The sequence below is a fragment of the Sesamum indicum genome, linkage group LG8, assembly GCF_000512975.1.
Source record: "Sesamum indicum cultivar Zhongzhi No. 13 linkage group LG8, S_indicum_v1.0, whole genome shotgun sequence".
NCBI lineage: Eukaryota > Viridiplantae > Streptophyta > Magnoliopsida > Lamiales > Pedaliaceae > Sesamum > Sesamum indicum.
The window spans coordinates 20,229,269-20,253,389 of record NC_026152.1 but is presented as its reverse complement, the minus strand read 5'-3'; the positions used below and the strand labels follow the sequence as shown (position 1 = coordinate 20,253,389).

Here is a 24,121-nt window from a genome sequence, read left to right as displayed (position 1 = left end):
CTATTCCAACATAATTTCCTGGATGAAAACGCGTACCCCTTTGACGAACAATGATATTTCCAGGTATCACTCTCTGCAGCATATGCCATATAGCACCACATAAAAGAAAGACGGAACAAATATGTTCATGTTTTGGGAAAAGGAGGCTCCATATAAAGGTTAAGATGCACAATTCAGTCACAAAAATCGGTTTAAATTTCATGAACTCACCTCCCCACCAAATTTTTTTACTCCAAGATTCTTGGGCAACGAGTCACGGCCATTTTTCGTGGATCCTGCCGTTTTCTTGGTGGCCCAGCGCCTGAAAACTAAGCTCAATCCCTCTCCGGATACATCTAAAGTGTTTAAATATAAACCCAGTCCTATCACAAAAATCCTGTAACATATCACAGTGATGGTAACATAGAAGTAAAATTCATACCAGTAGCAGAACCGTAAACAGATGGACTTGCAATCAGTTCCCTGATACTTAATCTTCTGTATACAGATGCAGCGGCATTCATCATCTTTAATTACTTATATATGCAAAAACTGACAGAAAATGCAAGCACAAAAATCAGGTCAATCGGGCAACCTACGGATGAAGGTGCTGAGTCATAAACTGTGTAGCGATCACAGAGAACCGCTGAAAAGGAAATGAGATGCAATATTTATAATAAACTCGAATGCAAGATAGCAACAACTTCCAAGCATCAATCATCGTGTCTTCCAAAAATTGCTTCAAACATTTCATCAAACACTTCACAAACCATGTACAGAAACACCAGAACTCACACAGGAAAATCTTTAGTAAGGTCGAGAGAACGATTGTGTGAGAGAAAGAGAGAGGACCTGTGATGCCACCCAGCTCCAAATAGTGAGGCAAGATACGCACATGCCTGACATTAATAGAGGGCGGACACTGGTCTCGTCTAACCCGGCCCAAATCTAATGAATTTCGGACGTCATTTTGGTGGTTTTAATAAGACTAGGGTGCCCAAATAAAACAACTTCAAATTTTGAGTTACGAATATATTTTTATTCTTAATTTACAAAAGATTGAGTACAATTAAACATTTGGTAACTCAATAACATTTTTGTGGTAATTTCAATAACTTGTAGTAATTATATTAAGTTCTACGTTGGTGTCCTCAGATGGTCACAATGACCAAACCAACTGATCCGGGACCATTTTTCATATCAGCATTTCAACTTACATAACAGGAATTTATTTGAACACAACATGGCAACTCGGTTTCCCTTAATTGCTTGCTGCAGCTCAGAGGAAAACCCGTGACTGCACCGCCAGAAAGGGAAGCAAGTGCAAGTTCGATTTTGGTTGCAACTATTTTATGATTTTCACTGCAACATTCAACAAAATAACAGTATGAAATGCCTGAATATGCATTACAACATCCAAGTACAAACAGGCCATCCCCAAATTTCGGCCATCAAAGTCTGTATTTCCATGACTTTTGTTGTATATCCATACATGAAGTTAATTAAATGAAATCTAGAAACCATAGACCTGTCGTATGAGATGTCACTGGCAAAATAACAATTTGGAATTGATGACACAAATCTTTAATCAATAGAATCTGGAAATCGACTTCATTTTCTGACCACGAAGCTATTACAGAGAACAAAGTAAAGATAATGGGGTGTCTTGCATTAAAGACCAAGGCGACATATTGGATTTCTTTTGATGAGACTAAGATCCACCTGCAAAGCCCGGAAATTAAATCATGCAACTGAACAAGGATGCGGGTCAGAGTATAAAATGTAATAGCAGGAGTTCATTATACCTTGTGGCCAAAAAGATCTCTGATGTTATCAATCCCATAAAGTATCATTGTGGGTCTGGTGAAGAAAGTCGAAGTAAGTAATAGAAAGAGGTCATATAAATGAAGAGAAACAAGTGTCATTATTCAAATGCTCATAATAGGAAGTGCACAAATGTTAGTCAGAGTGTAAATAATTGTGGTGAGAAAAGTTTTGTTTACCTTTCAAGTGAAAGCCCCCATGCAATCACCTGGACATCTTCAGGAAGCCCCATAGGAAGCAGCATCTCAGGTCTAAACATGCCTGAGTTTCCAATTTCCACCCATTTCTGCAAACCTTCATGATAACTGAGGAAAAACATTTCATCATGCTGTGAATTCCATGATAAGGCTTCAGCCTTACTAAGCTGCAATTTTTAATCATTACCTGAAGATCTCCATGCTCGGTTCAGTATAAGGATTGTATGCGGGCTTGAACTTGAGCTTCGACATTCCTGAAATCATGAGATAGAAGGACTATTGTCAGTATTTGTATCAGTAGTAAACCTACCTAATCTGCAGAAAACAAGGTAGGCACCATTGCCTTAGCTAAATCTTCACTTCTATGGATTAGTTGCGAGCAACAGAAAGTAATCAGTTGATACATTGAACCTCTTGAGCTAAGACCAGATTGAAACCAAGATATTTACCTAGACGAGAGAAGAAGTCGTGAAGAACTCCTATCAAGTGTCCAAGAGTAAGGCCACGATCACAAATTAACCCTACCAACCATAAGAAAGTCATTTTAGCAAAAGCAGAAGAAACAGAGAAGATCATATGTGTCAGCAGAAATTAGAATTTCTTTGTCTGCACCTATCACAACTACATCCAACACATCTTAAATTGGACATCAAAGAAAATGCAGCAGAAAACCAGATGCAAGGTTATCAATATGAGAACAAAATACAGGTCCAGTTTCAGTGAAGGAAACATGGAAGCTTTCACATGATATATCATCGACAAAAATAGCATTTCCAGCAAACTCTCAAGCACAACAATGATCATTATCTCAGCTGTCGATCTCAAAATAATAAAAAAAGATTATTATTTTATTATCAAAATAAAAAAAAAAGAGATTATTATTTATACTTTAGCTATCAGTCAAAACTGTTCACCGTCTATGGTGATACCCAAAGCAACAATATTTATGGAGATTATGTTTTCAGCCATCACCCCTTTCCTCCTTTTTTATATCTTGCGTTGCACAACATGATTAATAAAGTGTTCCTGATTGAAAATATGAAAACATTCATTTCCATGAGAGAGGCAAAAGTACCTTCTATCTGGTGAAACTCTGCAAGATGAGTACGATCCACAGCCTCATTTCTAAAAACACGGTCTATTGAATAGTATCTTTTTGGAGCAAAAGGCCCCTGGCAAAAAAATTGATTTCAATTGAAAAATCATGCAAGCAAAGTAACTTATAAACACAAGAATAGTGACAACCACAGCTGCAATCTCCACCATAGACATGCTATTAAGGAAACAAAGACTGCATATTAAAAAATAACTAAATAGATAAATAAACAAGCTGAAACCAGAATCGCATTCCCATGCATTGTGAGATGAACATTTGCACAACTAGCAGAAAGAAAACTAGGAAACCAGGTCAAGAAAAGCTAACCTGAGCAAGTGCATACAGCATTCTGGAGGAAACAGCAGTAGTATGAGTCCGCAGAAGATTCTTGTTAGCTTCCTCCCTCTTCCATTCGTACCCATACCTGGTCGGAATAGAAAATTTGTTATTTACCTTCAAGAACTGCGGCTACTGCACTAATTAAATATATGATATGCACACCTACCCCCGAGACCCATAACCTCCGGATTCATGAACTCGTTTAACCCGCTCAACATAATCTTCAGGCAGCCTTCTAGTGGTTGAAGGTTCTGTGAAATATCAACCACCATAAGAAAATTGATGCGGACTCAACTAAGAGAATACAGATTCAACATGAAATTTCCAACAAACCTTTCAAAAAGAAAGTATCATGTGAATCACGAGCAGGGTGTTGCTGTGGCTGGAAAAGCGCATCAAAATTCCAGAAGCTGCAATGTCAAGCAAAAAATGTCAAGAGTTAATGCATACCCAGCAGTAGGACCCAAAAGTACAGCAGCGAGAACAGTAGTGAAATAGGTCCTCGTGCTTTCCCTTTCAGTTGTTAACCTCGCATCTCAGGTTAATTGTTCATTCAAACAGGGAAAAAACATTTTTACTACCAAATACTGCACAAAAAGTACATAGAAAGGAGTGGAAGGCCCTTGGATCCTGGTTTCCGAGATGTTAAATGCTTGAATTTCAAACCCACAACTTTGTTGTTTCATTAGTTTCTTGAGGTCATCGTATTTTCTGTAATATAATTTCAATGTTAAGTGTCAAAAGATAAGCTAAATAACATTTTGAGGCCGTAGAGGCTATCACTATCTCAATCAAATCTGCACCTAATACTATCTCATCAATAACAGCTGATACACCTCTCCATATTCTCTTCTATCTCCTAATTATAATCTCCTGAAAAGACAGAGAAGTTAGGGATTATTAACGTTAGCTAACATTTTCACACTAGCATCAGAAGTACAAGACTGTGTACCTGCTTTCAACAAAGTTATTTGTTGGCATCTCTTCAAACCTGCATGCCATGAATGGAAAAGTCACAGTTATGAGAAGATAAAAGGATATTACATGAACAGCTTCACCCTAAATCACAACCTCCTTACCCCATTTGAAGAAATATCATCTGAATCTGGCGCCTAACCTGCAAGAAAATGAAATCAAACTGTATTTAGTAAAATACAACTAACATAAATTGAACATAAAAAGACAACCTTGTCATAAAAAATGATATTATCACACAACTGGCGCATATTAATATAATTTCCTCAATGATATCAGACGCAATCAGAGGGTAGGTAAGTAAGATGGCCTGCCAATAGGTGCCTTTTAGCTGTGTTACTTCCCCGTTGGCACTTTCTATGAAAAAATAATAAAACTTTACTAGACAGCTACATGATATATTGAATCCTTACTAAGTTAAATTCATGTGAGTATATCATTCAACATCTTATCATTTTAGCTTAAAAACATTTCTTTCCAAAAACATCATATTCCACAATGAAGCTAAAGACTTTTGTTTGAAGAGACACAAGGGCTCTAGAATAGTTTTGATTCAAAATATCAGTTATCAAGTAAAATCAAGAATCAACAGGTGGCTATATATGTATATGAAACAAAAGACAACTACAGCCATGCCTTGAGTAACGGATGGAGACAGCCACCTTCTGTTGGCTGGCCCTTTGCAAGGAAGTTATACTCTTTGAACTCAAGCTCCTTCCAATCCCCCCTTCAAAGAAAAACAGGAAAATAAGCATCAGCAAAAAATGATGCATGCTCTGCAATACAACTTAGATTTGACAGAGCTTCATTTCAACACCTAAAGACTCAAGAGCCGTCTCACTTTCAGAATAAAGTAATGGAAGAAATTGGGCCTTAGAAATGTGCTTCGAAAACATCACACAGCATTTATAAAGGCAACAGGGCAAGTTGGGTTGAGCTTCACCAAACCCAATACCCTTCCAACCCAATGTCTTAGAAAAATCAAAGAGGCCAAGATGTTCTAAGACCTCTATCTAACCATCAACGAATCATGTCAAAGATCATGTAATTTATGTTAATTTTATGAAAACAATGATTCCACATATTCAGGAGTGCAACAACAAAAGCTTTGTTTTTCTACCAAGATGGTAATAAAGTTAGAACTTAGCATGAACCATAGTAGAGTACCACAGATTGAAATGTCCCATGTCTTGAAAAACCCAAAGAAGAAAGCCAAGTGGATTGATTACCTTTGAAGATTCTCACGAGTTAAATCAGTAGCGACCTTTTTCCTTTTGGGAGCATACTTAGGACCTTTCTTTACGGAATAGCCTTTCCATATCCTTGTATTAGAACCAAAAAGGATACAAATCATAGAGAAGATAAATTAGCTCACATTTGGAAAGTGTGGCAGTTGAAGGAAGATGAGAATTGTAATATATACTAATCAAAGGGAAAAATTATGAGTGAGGAATGAAAAACTAAGCGCAGATAATTACTGGGAACTAATAAGCTTTCTTCGTTTCAGAGCATCAATGTCCTCGGAGCTGACAACCTGTAATATCACAGTCACATCAGTTATAAATCATATGAATGTCATTAATATGGGCACCAACTCTGCCTGAGATTATATATATCTCATGGATCACAACTCACAAAGCCATTAATGATAGAATGAACAAGAAGAAGCTCTTTTACATCAAGTAACTGCAAGCATGGGCAGAATTATTATACATAAAGAAGCCTCATAAAAAAATCTCAACAGTATATCCCTCTGAATGGTCCTATTTCTAGTATGTATACCTCTATTCTGTTGATATATTTCTGCAAAAGAATAAATGAAAAAGAGGAACAAATGAGTTACAACATTGCATCATCTTCCTATGAAAAATTAGTGGAACAAAGCAGCATCCTGTGTTAAATTAGAAATTATAAGAAAAGAAGCATCATATATAATGTAGACTGTTTGACATCATAGCAGACTACAAGAAATATGTTTTACTTTCAATGAATACAGATATCTGCCAATTTATAACCACAAATCAACACTAAAGGAATTTAATCTGCAGTGTTAAATACAACAGAATCTGACAAAAAATTAGAGTACACTGCACTTGATGTTCTCATCCAGACTAACATAGTCATGCATAAATACACATAAGTTTTGTGCACATAAGACCGTAGAAAGATCCATAAGTAAAAGTGAAAGAGAGGAAAAAAAAAAGACTAAGCATTCAAAAATTATTACACACCTCACCATTTTGAATCTGTATGAGCAGATATCTCACTTTGTCATCAACATGTTGGACCTATACCAAACACCAAGAGTGGGAATAATTAAGTGGTACGGATTAGAAAAGATCTTCAGTCGACCACACTGCTGATCTATTGAACAGAATGTAAACCCTCTAATAAGTATGTTCGGATCACAATGATAATATAACAAGATAAGAAACCATATATTTGGAGGCAGCCATGTGATACATATATACATTGTGGTAGAAGAAATGATGACTTTCTTTTTCTCTGCCAAAAGCAGTCTACTCAAGTATCTAAAAAGCTAAGTTCATGTTGCTATTACCTTCCTTGATACTTGTGACTTTCCCATTTCTATCCACTTGTTTTTTATGGCTTTTTTGCTATGGCTTGTGTGCTGCCTATTTTGTAAATTGAGGACTTCAACTTCTCCTGTGTCCAGAAAATCAAATTAACCAGCATGTCTTCCAAGTATGAAAGAGCAAACAAATAGTGAATAACACACAGACAAGATTCAGCATGGAAAAAGTAGGTCAGAGTCCGAAATTAACTCCAAGAAAACTCAAACAAGAAATCATAGTTGCTTACCTCAAGATCATCTGGCAATCGTGATGTAAAAACTCTCTGTAAATACATCACTCGGTCAGACACCCCATTTATTAAGGAAACAAATAACTTATAGCCCTAAATTAATCATTCAAATACCTGCAACTCTTCTCGCGTGATACCCTCTGGTGGCACAGCTGAAAAAAGTTGTACCTCAGGAGATCCATATTTAGCATACAAGTCCCCCTCTGAGGTGAGCACCCACCTTTCCTTCTTGATATCCTGCACAATTTTCAGTTAAACCGAAACTTCATCAGCACAACCACATTGATTCAACATCAAACTTGATACAAATTATACACTAACCTAATCTCCTAAACTCGATTGGAATCCGTGTTATTAAACAGAAATTGGGCCTTACATTAGGTTGACTAAATCTCTATTAAAAATTGAAATATCAACATATTTATTTTCCTCAATTTTCTAGGCCGATAAAATAACATGTCTCTTCAATTAACTTCCTACAATACTTCAAAAGTTCATAGCCACTGTTAAATGCTGCACAAGCCTGACCATCCGTCCAACTGCCCAAATTTATACACCAAAAAGATGAAAAATTGCTGTACAGAATAATGCTGGAGCATCGAGGAGACAGGAAGACCTGAGCGTCGACAAGACGGAAACCGTTGAGGCTCTTGATGATATTGACGATCTCATCATGGTTGATTCCTTTCTCCTCTGCGAATTTCCCAGAATCTGATATCTCCTCGTTCTTTTCTAGATATCCTAACACGGCTTCTTCCGCCATTGACTCTAGACAAATTGGGGGTGTCGGAATAGCAGACAGCAGCCGACGGCTGAAGGGTGAGTAGCACTTGCGCCGCCGCAATACCAAGGATAGGCGAAACCAGACTGCGAGAGTAGGGAATTAAAACATACACCCCAGCACTACTTCCTTAATTACTAACACGAGCAGAAGTCGCTAACTATGCATCACGATTTTGGTTCATGAATAACTTGTCCACTTTTCTTCATCTTCCTTTTTGTTTACATAATTGACTAATAAATTGTGGCACATTCTACGCGTACATAATTTTTTAAAATTATTTGAACTAAAAAATTTATATAAATTGTGTTATTCAATTTCTTTAAATTGTAAAATATCTTAATATATATAAAATAATAAATTAATGTAAATATTTGCGTTACGAAAATTATTGATAAAAGAAGTTATAGCATAACTTTGAACTGATCTCAAAATACATGGGGGAAAAAAGAACTATTGATGGGTAATTATGCAAGTTCATAACACCAAAAGACTTGTTTCCAATAATATATAGTATAGATTATAGATATGTTTACTGGCGAAACTAGAAATTTGACTTAGTCCAATCAAAATTTAATAATTAGCAATATAACTAATGCTCATAACTATTACTTTTACGACAAAGGATGAGTTGAAATATATGAATCTTCATATTCAAAAAATATTGAAAAATCACTTCATCATTAATATCAATAAATATTTCTAAATTAATATAACAAATTACAAGTCTCATCATCTATTTTATTTCGCAATTCAATTTTAATATTTTTAATTATTGAAAAGTTTTAGGTTTATGGGTCAATAGCCCAAGGTCCAAAGTCAAGCCCTGTCAAGTTGATGGACTAACAATTATTTAAAAAGATGATGGGCTAATAGCTGCTGGGGCGTGGCTGCGCGCCTGGATAGATTAATGGTACTTGCATAAGGGAAGTGTTGCTTGAGTTGTGTTTTCAAGTTTTGCTAGCCATCACTTGGACAAGCAGCTACTGTCACGGTAGTACGCATATAAGGAGAGCAGAATCTAATAGTGGAATACAAGACTGAATTAAGTGGTCAATATGAGCTTCATCGTCAAGCCATGCCAGCAAAGAGCACATAATTACAGCTTCGACTGGTTAATTCAGCATGTAAAGCATAGTCAGCCAGCTTTTGAGCAAAAAGCTTTCTTTAGCTGCCCGCAAATAGCAATGGTGTCTTCTTAAGCAAAATTTCAGTTGCACTGCATGTTAAGAATGCAGCAACTATGAATATTCATCTTCTAGCCTTCTCATCCTATATTGTTGTGAAAAAGCTAAAGAATCAAGAAATTGAATGCAAAAGGTGCTTGAGAGGAAAGGATTCCTTTATCTCACTGTTCCAAAGTATAGAGATCCAAGTCCATATTCTGCAGATGCGAAGAATGCCTGCTACTCAACGATATAGGCTTTCAGATCGGAGATTCTCAGCAATCTCAGTTTCCCACCTGTCACCATTTTCTAGTAGCTTTTCCTTGTCATACAGAAGTTCCTACAGCATACAGAATTATGTAATTAATTGTTTTCCTTTCTTGTATACCGTAGATAGTTAGGCGAAATGCAGATATAAGACGCTAACCTCATGAGTTTCAGTGGCAAATTCAAAATTTGGCCCTTCAACAATGGCATCAACCGGGCATGCTTCTTGGCAAAAACCACAATAAATGCACTTGGTCATGTCTATATCATACCTGCAGATCTTAAGATGTAAGTAGCATACATAGGTAGCAGCAAGATGGAGAGAGCGAACTACATTTACCTGGTTGTCCGTCTGCTCCCATCTTCTCGCTCCTCAGCTTCAATGGTAATTGCTTGAGCAGGACAAATCTGTGAGGAACCATCAAGATAAAGTAATGCTCATTGGGGGAGACACATATATCAAACTGAAAGAATGGCTAAACAGCTCAAGGAGTATCATGGAATGTTTAAGGCACAAGCGTGATGAGTGAGAGCAGTAAAAAGGTTGGATGGACAAAAGAAATCAGAGAAGTCCATCAAAGCCACGACATGGTGATCAAGAGCTGTACATACTGTCATCTAGAGTTTATGAAAAATTGAACCTACACATTTGGTACAATTTGTAACAAGTTGAGCAAAAACAGTGTGCTACAATCTAGTCCTTACAGCTTCACACAGTTTACAAGCAATGCAGCGTTCCTCCCCAGTTGGATAACGTCGGAGTGCATGTTCTCCACGGAAGCGTGGACTCAGAGGACCCTTCTCAAAAGGATAGTTAATCTGCATCAACAATTAAATTCTCAGATAATTATCCATCCAACAGCTGGAGAAAGACCAAGGGTTAGCCCAGTTCCCCAACAAGTGACACTGTTTAGTGTTTACTTTCAATATCCAACAGCTTCAAATGTCCCAACCTCCACAATCTACGCAGTTGCAAAAGATAATAATAGTAGTAACAAATAACCCCTGCAGAAAAAATAGCTCCCAGGGACAAGTAAAAAATAAAAAGGTATAAGAGAGAAACACATACAGTAACTTTTGGGTCAAAGAAGTATTTGAGCGTCAGCATCATGCCACGAACCATTTCAGTGAGAAATAAAGTATTTACGCTCCGCTCAAAAACTACAGGTAGGTTGCTAGATCAGAGTCTAATAATCCAAATTGAAGAAAAAGCAGAAAATTTAAATACAATGAGAAAACATAGATCTCAAACTGGTTTACCAGAACTCCAATCTTTTGATATCTCCTTTGCTAGCTGCTGTCTTTCTTGGTCATCTACAGTAACGAAGACAAAAGCTTAGATGCACATGGAGAAAGCTAACCCGTTATTCTCATTGCACATCTAAATAGTTACTAGTAGAATATTATACATCTTATAATAAAAGTTGGAGGGGATAAAACAGCATATCAATTAATGGTGCACCAATACTTGTATTAAGAACCCTAATAAAGAGGCTACCATTGTCAAGAGAAAATTTAGAAAATCCCTTGATAGTTCCATAAGACCGAGCAGTATCTATCTGGAGGACAGCATGATAAGTAAGACATACAAGGGATGCTCAAAGTTCTAACACGAGCGTTCCCCTCCCCAAACCTTAGTTTTATTTTTGTTCCTTTATTTCTTTTTAGGGGCTTGGCCAGTTTGCAAAAGCTGTATTTTTTTGTCCATGTGCTGGTACAGTTCAAGCAAGAAAAAAATTCCCTGTACATCAACTAAAATTTCAAAATAGATGAAAGACTACCAAAACTTTCAGTTTCATAAGAAATAATACAAAGGAATTACAAAATATTATTCGGCTCAAACCTAGTCAACAAGCTTATATATCTGCAGAAGCTACCCCAGTATTAGCTCACCATTTTCCCTAGAACATTTTTGTTGTACGATGACTAGAATTATGCTCACCAATAATTTAGTGAAGCACAAAGGAGTTACTTCCTTGCATTAGAAATCAGAGTAACATGATTACGTCTTATTTCAAGTCAAACGTTTCATTCATCGAAAGCATGGGAAAGGTACAAAAAAGTCTATCCTGAGTGAAGGATAAAGAGGAAACCAAATTCCGGCACCGTGTTCAAACCTTTGTCAGTAGAGAATGATTGTTTTGTGGCAAATGTGCGTTCGGTGTTTATCGTCGCAACACGGGCAGGGCCTTGCAGGGCTGGAATTGCCAAAGCCTATATTTTCCAACAACAATTCCATCAAACAAATTTTAAAATTAAGAAAAGGTAAAGATTCATATGAGATATATCCACCAAAGCATGCATATAACGTTAGGAAAAAGTCGAAAAATGTGTTAAAATGCCACATTAAATCTCTCCAGCTTCTTTTGAGCAAATCAGTGATCAATAATCTGTAAAATGAGACATGCCTATAGAAATTCCTGATCCGGTAAATTGCCTAAACTTAATCAACCGATTTACTACATTTATCCTAACAAATCGTAACACAGACAACTCGTCGGCTTCTCTATGCAGTTGCTCATTCCAACAAAAATTGCTGATCATTGGTTTTCCCCATCCAATAACGCCATAATGATTCAGAAACTAATACGAAGTTACAATGATGAAGGCCACAGATTTTGGAGGGACATGGATATGAGAAAATCCAGCGATAAGGCTTACGAGCTGACGAACCCGAAGAGCATAGACGGATTTGCGGGCAATCAGGGAAGCCATCTCCGAGTTGCAGATGCAATGAGCGTCCACTATCCCAACTCGCGATCGGAAATGAAACAAAATTGGCGTTCGTCTGTAACTAACCGTGAAAGGCTGTATGTGATTACACACTCGTGTGGTTTCTTCATTGCTTTAAAATTTTGTTTATGTAGTGGTTGTCGATATATATAGTTACTCTATGCATATAATAAATAATTATTTATAATTTAAAATATATTATAAATAAAAAATATATAAATTAATATATTAAATTTTAAAAAACAAAATAAAATAAAATTAATTTAAGAATATTATTGATGTAAACAAAAATAAATAAATAAATTGGTGTGAGTAAAATTTTTATATAAGTATATATAGATAGTATAAATTATATAGATGAGAAGAAGAATTTGAATAAAAATGATTGAAAATACATAATGACATTTTTGATAATTTAAAAAATTAATGTCATGGTATAAATTACCGTCATTTATGAGAAGTGAAATTTTTTTGTTTATATAATATACATATACGTAATTCACACCTTTCATCACAAGTAACACTAATCATATACCAACTCCTATAATGCCTAAAATTTATAGAATTTGTCAATATAACAAAATTATTGAATAAAAATTCATATAATTAATATATTTATTACAAACTTATTTTAAGTTAAAAATTTTTTTTAAACCAAACTATTAAATTGTTACTTCGGTCTTAATTAATTATTTATTAAATAAATTTGTATATATATCTTGGTTAAGAATATTTTTGTAATTAAAAGAAAATTCTTGATACATTATCGTGGCCCCAAACGCAAAATAATATTAATACTGATGTAGGTCGCTCAAAATTAGGATTTCCGAATCGGGGTCGCGAGGTAGAGCAACCGGGTCGTGATCGCTGACTCCCTCTTTCAAGCTACCTGAAGTGGATCCTGAGAACACAGCAAACGTCAGACTAGCCGAGAAGCCCTCGGCGATGGCCCTCCGATGCTTAAGTCAGAAAAGATGGGATCGGAAATAAGATAATGGGATCGAACTAGAACACAAATTGGCGGTAAAAGTAGGTGATCAGAACGTATTTAAAATATCATAAATGAGGGTATTTATACTGGTACGGTACCCTCTGTATGTGTTACACGTGGTTCCAGTGAAGCCGTGTCACGTCACCCTCTGTCGGACCTGCAACCGCCGCTGCTGCAACTGTACTGCCGCCGCTGCAACTGCACGGTGGGCCCCACCATGCGCAGTCATAGGCTCAGTCCTAGGCACAGTGTTTGTGCCAAAAATAGGGGGAGTATTCCGGTAATTGTGCCATTTTCCTCATCAAATACTGAATTCAAAATATTTTCCCAAAATCCAAAACTTTAGAGTTCATTATTTTTTAATTATACTTATTAATATTTATGTATAATGAATTAATGCGACCTTAATTGATATAAAAGACTCATTTGCAGTTGGTTCTAGCGACGTCGTTTGGTACTCCAGCGATGACCTTAAAAAAACAAAGGAAAATCAACAGCAGGGGTGGGGAGGGGAGGGTTTAGGCTGGTGGGAGTTGCAAAGCGCTAAAACCTCTCAGCAGAAGCTCTAATGGCATCGGCTTCCAGATCCGCTGCGATGATCTGTAGAAGGTCTTTGTGCAGTCGCCGTAATTCAATTATCAAAAGCCTAATTCCAAATCCCGTACACGCCTCCTCGTTATCTTCTTCGACGCGCCAATTTCCAGTTGCTGTTTCAAGGTACCCTCAATTTTGCATCCGTCTTTGAAATTAATTTTTCTACCGACTGCATCTCTTACTTGTAGTTTCTTTCCGCTGCTGTTGGATTTGCTGTTGGCAATGTTGACTGCTGAACTGGTTCTTTTTGTTAATTTTGTATGAATTATTTGGATGAGGTTTAAAAGTTTTACAATCATAGCTCAGGGAAAGATCAAAGCGACGTAGTTAATATATTTTAGTTTAATTTATTATCAATTTCTGGTTATTGGGTGATGAAGGTTTGCTTCAGTGTTGGGTAGCTTGGAGTCAATGCTGCCACTCCATAGCACAGTTGCAGCTGCTCGATTGAAGTCCAATGTTGGTGTCGATACGGCCTGCTGGAGCTGGCTTTCTCAAGGTTACGTTGGTTAATTTCCTCTTGTTTTGTTTCTTATTGATTTCCTCAACACACGATTGAATCTGGTTTTTAGATGAAATGCACTCTGTTACTGGTAAATTTTCACACATGTGGGCCTTTTGTGATGTTGATCTGGTACAAGCCATTGAGATCATCAACGATAATGATTCATGTATCATACGCCTGCTTAGTCCATCATACTCGTTAGATCTGAATAGAGTCGTATATTTATGTGTTAACTTTGAAGTATGCTTAGAATGGTGGACCCAATTCAATATATGTACGAACTGCAATGGAGATAAATTGAGCCATGATTGTGTGAGTTGATTTATAATATCCGATACATAAGAATGTAATTCTGAATTATTTTTAACAGATTATAGCATGATTTGGCCATATGACTTACATCCATTGCTCCATAAATGGTATAGAGTAAAATATAGCATGCAACACCCTTCTCTCAGAATTCTTTTTATTCTTAAATTATTCGAGGAGTTCCTCTTTTGTCAATGACGAGGTATTGAGTGGATTTTTCCCTTTTTGATGTGTTAAAGCTAAATGAAATTGGTCATCATTGGATGATTATGGTGTGTGACCTGGCCACTTTTCTGCTTCAAGGCTTTAACTGCATTACACTTGAACATGTCCCTATTATGTTACTTTCTTTGATGTTTTAATTTTATTTTTAAAGGCCAGAACAAGCAATGAAGCATCATTATGCTTAGTAATGAATCTCTAATACCCATTGTAGGAGTAGTTCTTTAGTTAAGAACCTCCTCCTCTCCCTCGGATTTGAAATTTAGATTAGTAAAGTAAATTGAAGAGGCTGACAAGAGATAGTGAGTTGCTGGTGAATTTTGTAAGTGGCCCCGCAAAGTGAGAATGATGAAATAGAGCAGCATGACTGCATGAACGGAGTCCTGACTGCCAATAAGTCTGTGACTCTTTAGTATAATTATCACATGTTCAATTCTTTTGAAGTAATAGTCATTCCCTCCCCTGTTATATACCATTTGTTCATCCAACCGATTTTCCTTCCCATCTGTATGACTTCAGATTTTGCAATTCCACGGTGACGAAAGATCCAGACAACCTTGCATCCATCAATCTTGGCTTGAATCAAGTATGCAGTCATTCTTCATGTGCTAATGTTCTCCGTTGTTATGGCCATTTCCTGGTATGACTCATTACAGAATTCTGAAATCAGGATATACTAGCAAGACCTGCTAAAATCTCACTGTTTTGACACGATAAAAGTTTAATGTATTTTCTACATTTTTGGTGGTGGTGATTTATCATGTATCATGAATTAGATAGTAATGTGCTTTGCAGCAAAGAATATCTGCCTGCTGAGCTTTCAAAATTTTCATCAACATCAATTTGCTATTTCCAAACGAATGTGATGATCACGAACTTTCGTTTTGTACAAGCACTGAGCTTATAACCAAAAGGTTTTGAGTCCGAGAGTCTCCGGCCAGAGCAAGAACGTGGATATGGAAGCTAAATTTCCATGAAGTACAATTCTTTCATAGAAAGTCCTTGTCCTCTAGAGCTGCCCGTTGCCCCAAAATATTATTGCTTTTTTCAAAAGATAAACTGATCACTCTTTGTAGTGCGTAAACGGCCAAGGATTCTCTTGTCGTTGTTTGTAAATGCTTTACAATAAACACTTTCAACGTATTATTGGAAATAAAATAAAAAGAATGGTTTTATTTCACAGTTTTCACTTTTTAATTTATTAAATTAACTTAATTAAAAGTCATACGTAACTCCTAATAATTTCTTCAACCGACCGATAAAATTGTAAATATTAAATTAATTTTACAAACATTTTAATTTTAAACTTTTATTTTTAAATGTTTATAAATTTTGTTGCTGCTTAATTTATAATTTTCTCTAGAATTTATTGTAGTTTAAAAAACAGAAGCCATTGCAAATACCCATTTACATTTTACTGTATTATTTAGAAGCTGAACAGTCGTAGAGGGATGTTGGTTTGTTAAGAAAGGAAAAGGGAAGACGTGGAGGTAGAGGTAGAGGTGGAGGAGGCAGGAGTCCACGCGTTTGGCATTCCATGTGCTGATGGCGTGAGGAGGGTTAAGTGTCGTGTGTTTCTTCACGTGTTGGTACCTTCGGCCCATTTCTCAAGGGTACCTAACGTTCATTCTTTTTTTATCTTTCCGGTTTTCCTTTTTCATTCATTTACTGAGGCACAGAAAGAAGCCAGAGTGGGAATCGACAAGTTTTTGCGCCTCGGCAATTGGGGTGACCCTACTCTGCCTCTGCTATACACACGACAATGGACTCTATCCTTCTCTATTTTCTTCTAACTCCAAACAAATATTAATAATAATCATAATCATACTCTATTGGACTTTGGAACACAATGGTGTTGGATTTTTCACTCAAAATCTTGCATAAAGGCCTACAGCAACAATGGGAAAGAAAAATGTCACCATTCAAAAAGCACTTCTGTCTTAATCCCTGAAAAATTAGGCAAGAATTGAGGAAAGGATTAGAAAAAGTTGTTATAATATTGGGGGAGAAGAATTTGGTTTAGGTTTCTCTTTTCCAATGTGGAAAGGAGAAAGGACAAAGGCCAATTATGGTTGGTGTAATTCTAGGAATTGGGTTGTTGGTATTCTCGATTTTTGGCGTGTTGCATGGTGGCGCTAAAACATGTGCTGGAAGCGATTCAGGAATTCAACGTAGGCTTAAAATCAGAAGAGATGCAAGCAGGCAGCAAAAGCAGCAGCTCGTCTTAAGGAAAAGATATTTTTGTGGGTAATTCAAATGCAGACACTGCTGCTGCAGCATTATTAAACACCGTGTCTTGAATTCACTGAGTGTATACACAGAATTCTCACATACAGATACAGTGGAGGACGAGGCGGAATTTGTTTGTTTGCGTGTCACTGCATGAGAAGAAAGTGGTGTCGTCTTGTGGTAGCCTGTGTTTTAAATTCTGTTTTCATCTGATAGGCAGCTGATCACTTTTTATATTGTGCTATAAGGAATGCCTTTTTACTTCATTCATTCTTATATCATACAACATTCTTCACCTTGATTTATGTCCTCTCCTAATAACACACAAACTTCTCCACACCTTTACTATTACTACTTGGAGAAGAAGGAACTGGTAATTTTTGCTGTAAATTCTTGGTGTTGCATTTGTTTATGCCATCTTTGTTCATGTTGTGTTTCTGATTCACAAATTGCTTCGTATCTCTTTACTGTACAATGTAGCACGGGTCGGTACAGTTTAGTTTTTAGCAGAAAATTTACTTGGACTTTTTCAGTCATAAACTCTGCTTCTCTTGGAAGTTCCATTCTTACAGAATTTTCCGCTGGATCACATGTACCTCCATCCTTTACTCTTATCTCCTTGTTTCCGGGGTTTCCCTCTGTCAAAGGTGGTTGCAGGTTTTGGTTTTCTTCTGCTTCCTAAATTTTTCTGATTGCTTTCTTTTTTACGCGACTATTTGCTTCTGGGGGGTCCAATTCTTCTAATGAACCCCTTTTATCTTTTCTTTTTTCCCTCCTTCATTTCATCGTAACCGTTCATCAGCTGGTTCTGTAAAGGGTTTTCATATTTTTCTCTTACCTGTGTCTCTTTCTTACAGCTGGGGAGAGTTTCCAGTTTGGACTTTAATTGCTCAATTTCCACCCTGTTTCAGTCTGCTAACTTTCTTTTTCTGTGTCTTATATTGTAGTTTCTTGGCGATTGAACTATATTAGCTTCTTCTGTTTCTTGAAATACGTGGAACTCTTGTCCTGAATCACTTTCATACCGCTGTGCCGGCATGTTTTCAGGTTATCTTTGCTGATATAAATCTCTCCCTTATCGGCTTTTCTCAAGCGATTATATGACTCAAGCCTTGATGGATGTCAATGAAGATGAAGGATTGATTCCTCTAGGAGATATGGAGAATGCTGATGGAGAGCTCCATGAAAATGGGGTGGCAAAAAATGGCCATCCCATGAAGAGGCACTCCTCCTTCCAGCCCAGTATTAAGGTTTCTTTGCATTGGCTTGATTTGAGAGTCTTCTATGTCAGAGTTAGCAAATGTGTGATGGATGATGATTCAGCACCAGAGTACCTTACGCTGAACCATGTTCCGTTGAATCGTGATACTCTCCTAGAAGTCAATTGTGTGAGGAGTAGCATATATTCTGATGGTGTGTCAACCCTTCTGAAAAGGGATAGATTAGATAAGAGATCCGAAGAAGTTACATTCGTAGGCACTGATAGCATCAGAATGACCGGAAGCCTGAAGTTTGAGGTTTTCAACAAAGATGTGCTAGTACTATCGGGGACCTTAGAAATGTGTCATAGCAATGGATTTATGGGGGATTCAAAGTATCAAGGGCAGAATTGGAGTATGAACTGTGAGTCGGATGTACCTGCGGGCACCGGATTTTTCAAGGGAAATCAAAATCAATACACCGGCTTTGAACCTGCTTCGCCGGCGATTGAAGTTTGTGTGGCTGGTAGCTTCTCAGGTAGTCCTATTATATTGACTAAAACTTTGCAGCTTAGTCAGAGGAGGAAGCAAATGAGGAAAGGGATGCTGGAGTCCATACCGGAATATGAGGCAAGTCGAAGCCAGGAAGATGATTCCTCCACCCTTACAATGCAGGTATTGGGCACATGTTCCTCTTTTCGTTTTTACGCACATTTTGCTTCACCTGTTGTACTATTATCGTGCAATCGCAATAGCAATTTCAGATCTTGCTGTTAATTACTGCATAAAAGAGATGTCTTCTTTCATTAATCTTCTTGGTACACAAAACTTCACAGAAATATAAAAACATATCCTGGGGCATTGAGGACTGCTTGAGGCTGGCACATGTTTCTATGCACAATATTTTATACATTATTACCTATTCTTTTCTATGTACCACATATATCTCACTTTTGAAGAGGATCTTACAAGCGGACAACATTCGTATATGCCATATTTAGGAAAGTAACATAGAGAATGTAATAAATGCCTTTGTGGTTACCAAGAAGTAGAAAGAAAGCATCTGTTGCTGCTATTGATGATTTTTTCACAATATCTAGCTTTATGAACAATTTCAAGCGCTTTCTCAGTTGTAGAAAATGGATAGATCAATGCTTAATCTAATCTAGATTTCACTTGGTTGCATCGTCTCAACATTACAAAGGCAAAAGCAAACAAAGAAACCAACTTTATCTAGTTCTCTCTTTTTGCAGTAGTTATTTTCATTCTCCTAGATGTCAATTCCAGCTTGACAGGAACATAATCGTTGCTATTGTTAAGCTATATCCCACTGTGAACTCTTTGGATTAACTGTGTGTTTTTCTCTCTAATATATCTGCAGTCGAGGCATTACCTTGAGTACAAACCAGAGGAGGAAGGGCACTGCAGTCCTTACTCGAGCATAGAATATCTTGAAGGGGAAGATGGAGAATTATCATGGTTCAATGCTGGGGTAAGAGTAGGTGTTGGAATCGGCCTGAGTGTCTGTCTTGGAGTAGGAATAGGAGTGGGATTGCTTGTTCGGACTTACCAAGGAACCACCAGAAAGTTCACAAGACGCCTACTGTAATACGTTTCTTCTCTTCACTAATCTGACGTATGTTTTGGAAAGTGGTCTTCCCTACCTGCTGACATACTTGTGCTCGGGCACTTAAGCCACAAGACTCACGCAAAAGTTACCTGTCGTCTTAGAAACTGCTAATAAAAATGCAATTTAATCAACATAGGAATTTTCCCCAGAATTTTCTGAAGCCGATGTCATAAGATGCAACAGTCTAAGCTGTGTCCATGAGTAAGATCTCTTGTAATGTAGCCTGTGCAGTTGTGGAGTACTATTTCTTGCAATGTTGTATAATCTCTTTGGGATGAGACTTAAACCCTCTTCCAGGCAATTTCATGCATATCATCGTGGGTTGCATTATGGGTGGTAAACAGAGTTTTATGATGTCTATACGAAATGGCGAAACTAAACCCAGATCATATCTAAAATGTTAAAGCAAAGGATCACCAAAAACAAGAGCATCAATAGTACTATCTGTGTGGTTCTAAGTCGATTCATATGTGAGTCCAATTCCACGAGGTTGACTTCAAATGGTCACTGATATATTTATAGACAACTTTTACCAGAGAGTATATAAATAGCAAACCGAAGCACAATACTCTACAGATATAGTTTAGGCTCAAGTCTCTCCTGGGAATCCACATAAATGGCAAAACACATGATAGTTTTATTTACATGCTAAACAGCCTCAGAAACTCTACAACAGCTTAATATCAGTTATACAGTTTGAAGCCAAACAGATCCTGACTCGGCAGAAAACTTACGGCTGCTTGGTTTCTAGAAGGTTAATGAGCAAGATAGCCACCAGCCCAGCTTTTAAGTACAGAAGCTTTATGTACAACTACAGCATCACCTTGGAGTTCCATTTTGATGTGCAAACTCACTGGGTTTTTTTAAGTTCCATAGGAAGATACCATGATTCTCACAGCAAAATCTGGCATCACTCACAGAAGTCTGGCTGTGGGGGTCGGTTTGCACGGCGAAACCAAGTAGTAAAAGCAGCAACCAGGTGAGGGCAGTCGTCGACATTACGAGTTGAAAAGCTAAGACACTGCTGCAGCAACTCCTGAGCATCCGACAAAGGGAGTGTAGATATAATTCTCAAGAATGTCTCCTCCAGCTCCAGGTAAAGTGATTTGTGATTTGGCCCCATAGGTGAGACACTGTCTTTGCATATAATCAACACTGGAAGCCAATCTCTCACAAGCTTCATTCTAACCTGTTGCACACAGCGTAGCAAAGCTGATCATGAACTGACAAGTCTATGACAAGCTACAAGGGAAGATATATAATTTATGTGCACCGGTAGGTCAAAGATAAACTAGCTACGAGCATAGTTTTCTGAGACCTAATGGAGAAAGAATTTACAGGGGTTTCACTAGGCTGCACATTAACATGTAAAAGGGATGTTCTTCCTTTTCAATTGACTAGAATACCAGGTAAAAGTACTGTAGACCAACTTAAATTTGTACCATAGACCACACCCTGCCAAATTATGTACTGCAGCATCATAAAATTACTACTTTCTCATTCTTGGGAGAGTACAATTTTTCTTGTAAAGCAAATAGATCGGGAAACAGTTCCTCTTTGCTTATTTTAGATATCCAAAACCTTAGAAGTCTTGGCAATTCTAGTGAACTATTTACCAGGGGTGGCGGCACCTATAGGTTCGTCAAAGCAACACAAGGGCTGCATTTTGCCAAACAGTTCATGACACATAAGAACGTTATTACCCTCTATTCCTTCCGCAAGATGCATGTATCACATGGCATGTGCATTTATATCACAAGATTGAGAATAGAATGAGGAAAGGTGCTGCAATCATGAAAGGATAAAGACAAGGGAATCTATTTATGGCTTTTCCCAATCTTCAAGAAGGATCGATTTTGACATGAATTAAAAAAGTTAATATATTGAGACAAATGAATATTGCTTATATTACTCAACATCATCTGTCTTGCATTTAGCCGAATATATGTCCAAAACACGACATTATCTTGTAGACAGACATGATGCCTTTGTCACACAAAGCTCTGATACATTCTCTTAAATTCTTTTCTTCAAAATAAAGGTGATTCATCCAAAAGAGGCTATGATGCCGTAAAAAAACCTGATGTCAAAGTTGTAGCTCTTATTTAATATTTAAACTTGATCAAATGTGTCAGCTATACTGGCAAACATGTATCCTTCTCCAGTGACTACTTTATGCCATTCTTTTTCTCATTTGTATGGTATGTAAAGATGTGCATGGTAATGATCAAGATTTCTCGTAAGATTCTCATGCCCAGGAGCATTAAAATAATAAAGACAATACTTACTACGTGTTTCAATCTCGACTCTACTATTCAAAGTTGAGTTGGCAGCCCAGTCACCAAATGCTACATCTTAATGTGACACTTGCACAGGTACGGCCAATGCCAGCATAAAGATTACTTACAATTCAAAATCAGCATAGCTACACGTCAGGAACCATAAATTATAGCAGCTAATATGAATTTTAAGATCCAAAAGCAACAATATCAATCTCAACTTTCACTCAACAATCACAGTAGCGAACAGCACATCAAGTTATGAGGGCAAAATGTTGAAGCAAACCTGTCTAGTAGCTAAAATATTTCCAGTGGCAACAGCGTTGGCAAGCCTGCTAGTGCAACGAAGCACAACAGCAGGAAGGCTAGGAACAATATTCCTCCATGCATCATCGCGAAATGCCCTCTGCAAATCTGCCGTAAAAGAAGCCTGCTCGCTCCACGCCTTGACAGCTGTATCTGCAACTTTCAGCTCAATCATCCTCTCTACCAACCAAAGCAAGTGCTTTCCATTAGTCATTGCTGTGTGCAAATTCAGCCTCTGAATGGCCTCAGTCTCATTATGATCCCCTCTAAAATCAGGACTGGAGTACTCTTCCAAAGACTGCCTCACAACCCTCAAACTCTTCTCAAACGCCTTATCCAAAACCCTCCTTGCCGACTCCCTCGACGAGAAATCCCTCAACAGCTTAGCCACGAATGCCTTCGCAAAAGCCATATTTGGATGATTGTGAATTGCAGAAAGTATTAATCCATGAAGCATTTCCTCCGATGAATCAATTTTAAGAGGAGAAACCCTAGCAAGGAGCTCTTTTGACTCTTCGTCGCTCAAAAAGGGAATCAAATTTAGTATCTTTTTCTCTTCATCTTCAGACCAGGGAACTGCCTCAAGGAATTTAACACAAGCCTTAATGCATTCCTCGAAAAGCAATTCAAGTGCGACTGGGAGTAAATTAAGGGCAGTAGATATGGTTTCTATAGAAGACAATAAATCATCGGAGTAAAGAAGTTGCAGGACTGTTAAGTGGTGGTTTATAGAATCAGTTGTTGCTGGAACGGAAAGCTTGAACCGGTAAACTTTCGGGGCATTGTCGGAATTATTAGAAGATGATTCATTCTGTTGTTGCCAGCGCTCAGAGAGGAGTGCCGTAAAGTATTTCGATCGGCGAAGAACATGCGAATGAAGGTATATCTGAATCTCGGACTGATCGAGGGGCGAAGTGGTATCGGAGGATGCCTCCGGCAGTTCGAACTGAGAATATTGTTGATCAAGGAGAAGGCTGAGAATGACATCAGCAGTAGCAGCGTCGTTGAATCCGCCGGCGCACGAGGAGACAATTGGCAGGAGAGAATGTGAGGAGGAGCGGCGGAGGCTTGGCGGTTTGTAAGAGCCTTCTGCTAGGGTTCCGTCGGAGAGAGAGGAATCGAGGTCAGCGAGAGTGGATGAAAGGCGGTTATTGCTGCCGACGCGCTGCTTCTTCTTCAGCGCCCCACCGCCGGTCGTCATTCTGTGAAGGCGTACAATTGATCGATCAATCGGGAATCAGGGAAATGAGAGAAGAAACGGAAGTCGGCAAAGATTTTTGGTAGAGTGCAGCCTGAGATTGAACAATACTATCCAGATGGATTGAGAAAATTGCACGCTCCCATGCTTTCGCGTACAAATAACAAACAAATGATGCTATTATTTAATACCCATTTTAAAAATAACTAAATTGAATAATAGTCACAACAGGCTCTTGTGATGCCCAACCCAAATATGGGCTGATTCGGAGCTTTTCTTTATTGGGCCAGTTCTTTACACTACACGGCCCAGTCTACCACCAACTATTTTTCCATTTTTTTTAATCCAGAAAATAATAATATGGTAAACCTAAATTCCAAAGATGCCCTTGGAGCCGAAGCTTTCAAGCGGTATTTGGTGCTTTTATTGTTTGTTCCCGACAGGTGTTCCTCAACGCTAAGTGCCTTAATCAGCCG

At 37.7% G+C, this 24,121-nt stretch overlaps 5 protein-coding genes across 16 annotated transcripts; 1 reads left to right on the top strand and 4 right to left on the bottom strand.

The window, feature by feature from the left end:
* LOC105169639 (50S ribosomal protein L27-like) lies at positions 1-1,217 on the bottom strand (the record flags this gene model as incomplete). Of its 4 annotated transcripts, none has more annotated exon segments than XM_020695989.1 (4): positions 1-73; positions 211-335; positions 422-531; positions 832-1,217. In XM_020695989.1, coding segments are annotated over 3 exon segments (283 nt in total), but the record flags the coding sequence as incomplete, so codon positions are not given.
* Positions 1,398-8,205, bottom strand: LOC105169637 (phenylalanine--tRNA ligase alpha subunit, cytoplasmic). The gene is given in 20 exon segments (XM_011090093.2): positions 1,398-1,701; positions 1,785-1,839; positions 1,983-2,108; positions 2,188-2,254; positions 2,450-2,521; positions 3,076-3,172; positions 3,424-3,520; positions 3,602-3,686; positions 3,769-3,845; positions 4,388-4,426; positions 4,515-4,552; positions 5,047-5,137; positions 5,640-5,732; positions 5,889-5,944; positions 6,642-6,698; positions 6,971-7,033; positions 7,036-7,077; positions 7,234-7,269; positions 7,351-7,473; positions 7,853-8,205. Coding segments are annotated over 20 exon segments (1,512 nt in total). The 5' UTR covers positions 8,000-8,205; the 3' UTR covers positions 1,398-1,650.
* LOC105169636 (NADH dehydrogenase [ubiquinone] iron-sulfur protein 8, mitochondrial) lies at positions 8,830-12,283 on the bottom strand. Of its 3 annotated transcripts, XR_002287703.1 has the most exons (9): positions 12,112-12,283; positions 11,568-11,664; positions 10,711-10,764; positions 10,520-10,611; positions 10,156-10,269; positions 9,791-9,858; positions 9,611-9,722; positions 9,370-9,523; positions 8,830-9,236 (listed from the first exon to the last, which is right to left on the bottom strand). XR_002287703.1 is itself a non-coding variant. In XM_020696356.1 (8 exons), exons 1-8 carry the CDS (start codon positions 12,163-12,165, stop codon positions 9,428-9,430), a joined length of 687 nt encoding a protein of 228 aa, XP_020552015.1. In that variant the 5' UTR covers positions 12,166-12,283; the 3' UTR covers positions 8,830-9,427. The 3 variants fall into 3 exon arrangements, 2 of the variants coding, with proteins under 2 accessions (XP_020552015.1, XP_011088393.1); XM_020696356.1 differs by having other exon boundaries at positions 8,830-9,523; XM_011090091.2 differs by having other exon boundaries at positions 8,830-9,523; positions 12,124-12,283.
* Positions 13,650-20,189, top strand: LOC105169633 (uncharacterized protein At1g01500-like). 6 transcript variants are annotated; one of them, XM_011090086.2, is made up of 5 exons: positions 13,650-13,891; positions 14,149-14,267; positions 15,324-15,444; positions 18,081-18,907; positions 19,614-20,189. In XM_011090086.2, the coding sequence occupies exons 4-5, from the start codon at positions 18,134-18,136 to the stop codon at positions 19,839-19,841; spliced, it is 1,002 nt and encodes a 333-aa protein (XP_011088388.1). In that variant the 5' UTR covers positions 13,650-13,891; positions 14,149-14,267; positions 15,324-15,444; positions 18,081-18,133; the 3' UTR covers positions 19,842-20,189. The 6 variants fall into 6 exon arrangements, with proteins under 6 accessions (XP_011088388.1, XP_011088391.1, XP_020551607.1 ...); XM_011090089.2 differs by lacking the exons at positions 13,650-13,891; positions 14,149-14,267; positions 15,324-15,444 and adding an exon at positions 16,887-17,213; XM_020695948.1 differs by lacking the exons at positions 13,650-13,891; positions 14,149-14,267; positions 15,324-15,444 and adding an exon at positions 16,888-17,047.
* Positions 20,378-23,822, bottom strand: LOC105169635 (BTB/POZ domain-containing protein At3g05675-like). Of its 2 annotated transcripts, XR_002287597.1 has the most exons (3): positions 22,428-23,822; positions 22,151-22,264; positions 20,913-21,051 (listed from the first exon to the last, which is right to left on the bottom strand). XR_002287597.1 is itself a non-coding variant. In XM_011090090.2 (2 exons), exons 1-2 carry the CDS (start codon positions 23,646-23,648, stop codon positions 20,773-20,775), a joined length of 1,500 nt encoding a protein of 499 aa, XP_011088392.1. In that variant the 5' UTR covers positions 23,649-23,821; the 3' UTR covers positions 20,378-20,772. The 2 variants fall into 2 exon arrangements, 1 of the variants encoding a protein (XP_011088392.1); XM_011090090.2 differs by lacking the exon at positions 22,151-22,264 and having other exon boundaries at positions 20,378-21,051; positions 22,428-23,821.